Source organism: Babylonia areolata, chromosome 12 (genome assembly GCF_041734735.1).
Source record: "Babylonia areolata isolate BAREFJ2019XMU chromosome 12, ASM4173473v1, whole genome shotgun sequence".
Taxonomy (NCBI): domain Eukaryota; kingdom Metazoa; phylum Mollusca; class Gastropoda; order Neogastropoda; family Buccinidae; genus Babylonia; species Babylonia areolata.
This window is the reverse complement of record NC_134887.1, coordinates 19,806,291-19,809,623: the sequence shown is the minus strand read 5'-3', so window position 1 is coordinate 19,809,623 and position 3,333 is coordinate 19,806,291. Positions and strand designations below refer to the sequence as shown.

At 44.3% G+C, this 3,333-nt stretch overlaps 1 protein-coding gene across 1 annotated transcript in view; it reads left to right on the top strand.

Moving 5' to 3' along the window:
* LOC143288090 (dynein regulatory complex subunit 2-like) overlaps positions 1 to 2,205 on the top strand; it is an 11,389-nt gene extending 9,184 nt beyond the window's left edge. Inside the window, exons 3-4 of the mRNA XM_076596369.1 lie at positions 852 to 1,069; positions 1,506 to 2,205. Coding sequence (XP_076452484.1) covers positions 852 to 1,069; positions 1,506 to 1,605 — 318 coding nt within the window. The 3' untranslated portion in view covers positions 1,606 to 2,205. The remainder of the gene's footprint in view (positions 1 to 851; positions 1,070 to 1,505) is intronic.
* Positions 2,206 to 3,333: the final 1,128 nt, after the last annotated feature.

The following is a 3,333-nucleotide window of genomic DNA, read 5'->3' as shown; positions in this document are numbered from 1 at the left end:
TGTCCCTGTAACTGCTGTGTGCACAGGTGCTGCATGACGACATGATGCCTGAAGAACTGTGTACCTGTAGCTGCTGTGTGCACAGGTGCTGCATGACGACATGATGCCTGAAGAACTGTGTCCCTGTAACTGCTGTGTGCACAGGTGCTGCATGACGACATGATGCCTGAAGAACTGTGTACCTGTAGCTGCTGTGTGCACAGGTGCTGCATGACGACATGATGCCTGAAGAACTGTGTACCTGTAACTGCTGTGTGCACAGGTGTATTTGTATTATATTGTATTTGTATTTCTTTTTATGACAACAGATTTCTCTGTGTGAAATTCGGGCTGCTCTCCCCAGGGAGAGTGCGTTGCTGCACTGAGAGCGCCACCCATTTTTTAATTTTTTTTCCTGCGTGCAGTTTTATTTGTTTTTCCTATCGAAGTGGATTTTTATGCAGAATTTTGCCAGGAACAACCCTTTTGTTGCCGTGGGTTCTTTTACGTGCGCTAAGTGCATGCTGCATACGGGACCTCGGTTTATCGTCTCATCCGAATGACTAGCGTCCAGACCACCACTCAAGGTCTAGTGGATGGGGAGAAAATATCGGCGACTTGGCCGTGATTCGAACCAGCGCGCTCAGATTCTCTGGCTTCCAAGGCGGACGCATTACCTCTAGGCCATCACTCCACATGGTGGTGCATGAGTACACAGACCTGGAGAACTGTGTACCTGTAACTGCTGTGTGCACAGGTGCTGCATGAGTACCCTGGCCTGGTGAACTGTGTACCTGTAACTGCTGTGTGCACAGGTGCTGCATGAGTACATGGCCTGGAGAACTGTGTACCTGTAACTGCTGTGTGCACAGGTGCTGCATGAGTACACTGGCCTGGAGAACTTCTGGAAGCGCTACAGCAAGGTGCTGCTGGACAAGATGGCCCTGGAGAAGGAGAAGCAGATGCTGGGCGTGCAGAACGGGTACCTGCGCCGGCTCCTCAAGGACTACCTGGACGGGGTGTCCGTCAACCAGGAGGTGCTGAGCCAGCGCAACACGCTGCTGGTCATCAACAACAAGGCGGACCCTAGGTGTGTGTGTAGGGGGAGGGGGGGTGTTACAGTGTGTGTGTGTGTGTGTGTGTGTGTGTGTGTGACGGGCGGAGGAGGGGGGGGGGGTTAAAGCGTGCGTGTGTGTGTGTAGGGGGGGTGTCAGTGTGTCAGTGTGCGCTTGTAATTACGTGTGTGTGGAGGCGGCGTGATTGTGCAAGTGACCGCCAAGTGTAGATAATTATATGTATGCGCTTTAGTCGTGTATATAATCATATGTGTACGCTTTAGTTTAGCCTTGAGTGCCTTTATAACAGTTGCCGTAATTGTATGGGTGGATGTTATCATTTCAGAAGAAAAAAAAAAAAATTATGGGTGGACGTCATCATTTTAGAACATAAATTATTTTGATGATAGATTTTGATTAATTAATAAGAAGAAGAACAAAGAAATCCATGCGATCATGTGGCTGTTTCAGACTGAGAAGGTATGGAGACCCAAGGATCCTTCAATTCAAGCCTCCACCGTCGAATGTCATAATCGAAGCTGCGCACATTGTCAAAAATCTGCTGCCATAATTCATTCGTTGACCGCAATTTGTAATGGCTGTTCTCCTTTGTTGGCAGACATTAAACAGTGGGGGTTTTATGTGTTTTTTCCCCTGGTAACTCAGCTGTACTACGTTAGTGGGGGGAAAAAAACATGAAAGGGTAGAAAAAAAAAAGATGAAAGGAAAACGAAGGAAAATGAATAAACAGTTTCAGTTTCTCAAGCAGGCGTCACTGCGTTCGGCCAAATCCATATACACCACATCACATCTTCTAGGTGCCTGACCAGCAGCTTAACCCAACACGCTATGTCAGGCCTTGACTGCTTGCAGTTATGATTGTGTTCCTATCAGTGGATTTCTTCCACAGTATCTTGCCAGAGGCCAACAACACTCACGTTGCCATGGGTTCTTTTTTCAGTGCGACAAATGTGTGCTGCACACTGGACATCAGTCTGTCATCTCGTCCAGATGAGTTGGTGCTCAGGTTGTTTTTTTAAATAATTTTTCCAGTCAAACTTGGAACCGCATTGGCACAAACGCGTCTTTTCCATTCTGCAGCCTTCCTCCTCAGAGAAACAAACTGAAGAAAAGGAAAGAACAGAAGAGCGAAGCATTGATGTGTATGTATGTGTGCATTTGTTGTGGTGTATGCTATGGTGTGTGTGTGTGTGTGAGGTTGGGGGGGGGGGTATGGAGGAGAACCAGTGGGGGTAACTGAGATTTCAATTCCACAGAACAGGTTTTTTTAAAAAAAGATCTATCATCTCGACCTCTGACAAAAAGCATCTTTCTGTCTCAAAACCCTGTATTCTTTCGTTTCATGTTTCATCATAATTCTCATTTTACCATGAAATACATACATACACTTGAAAACAATTTATATATGCTCAAAAATCAAAAGCCAACACATGAGTATTATATTTCAACATCCTGCTACCAAAAGAATTAACAGTTTTTCCCCTGCTAACGACAGGTACGTCTAATCTGATTTTTTAAGGCGTTTCTTCTGTATGATTTCATTTGATTGTTGGCACGTTTTCCTGAAGTGAATTTGAAGCGCATGAGATTCACACATTGTTTAATTTGCAGGTGTGATGCAAATAATAAGAATAAGAATATGGGTCATTATCTTACCCCAGATAACATTCTTACAGAAAATGAAACGGGTGTCAAAGTTTGCATTATGCATGTGCTGATATCTCTTTACATGTGGGTGTCAATACAATGATGTGACATATTCCACGTGAGATGCCGGTGATATAAAATAGTATCTCCACCTTTTTGGAAATTTTGTGCTGGAAAATTCCTTATTCTATTGTTGGTTTTTGTTTATGCTTTTTTTTTCTTTTCTTTTTTTTGTCAATCCCGACTGGTGTCTGCTTTGTCTTCTCAGTCCATTCACTTTTCTTTGTTCCCCCCCAGCAAGCGTCGATACCTTTTTTTCTCTCTTTTTAACATTCTATAATACACTGTCTGTTCTGTTATACTCTGGCCATTATGTATTGTAAACTCTGGGATGCGATAGGCACTAACTGTCCATTCTGCAGTGTTGTTTGAATGTATGGACTTGTGTATTTTTGCGAGGCTTTCATATATAAATTTTTTTCCCCTTTTCATAAATTGCTGTTTTGCAGGTCTCCCTCTTTTTTCTTTTTTTTTGGGGGGTGGGGGGGGAGGTAGTGGGGGGGGATTCGAGGGGCCTCTGAATAAGTCACAAACATGTCTCTGTGAACACACACACACACACACACACACA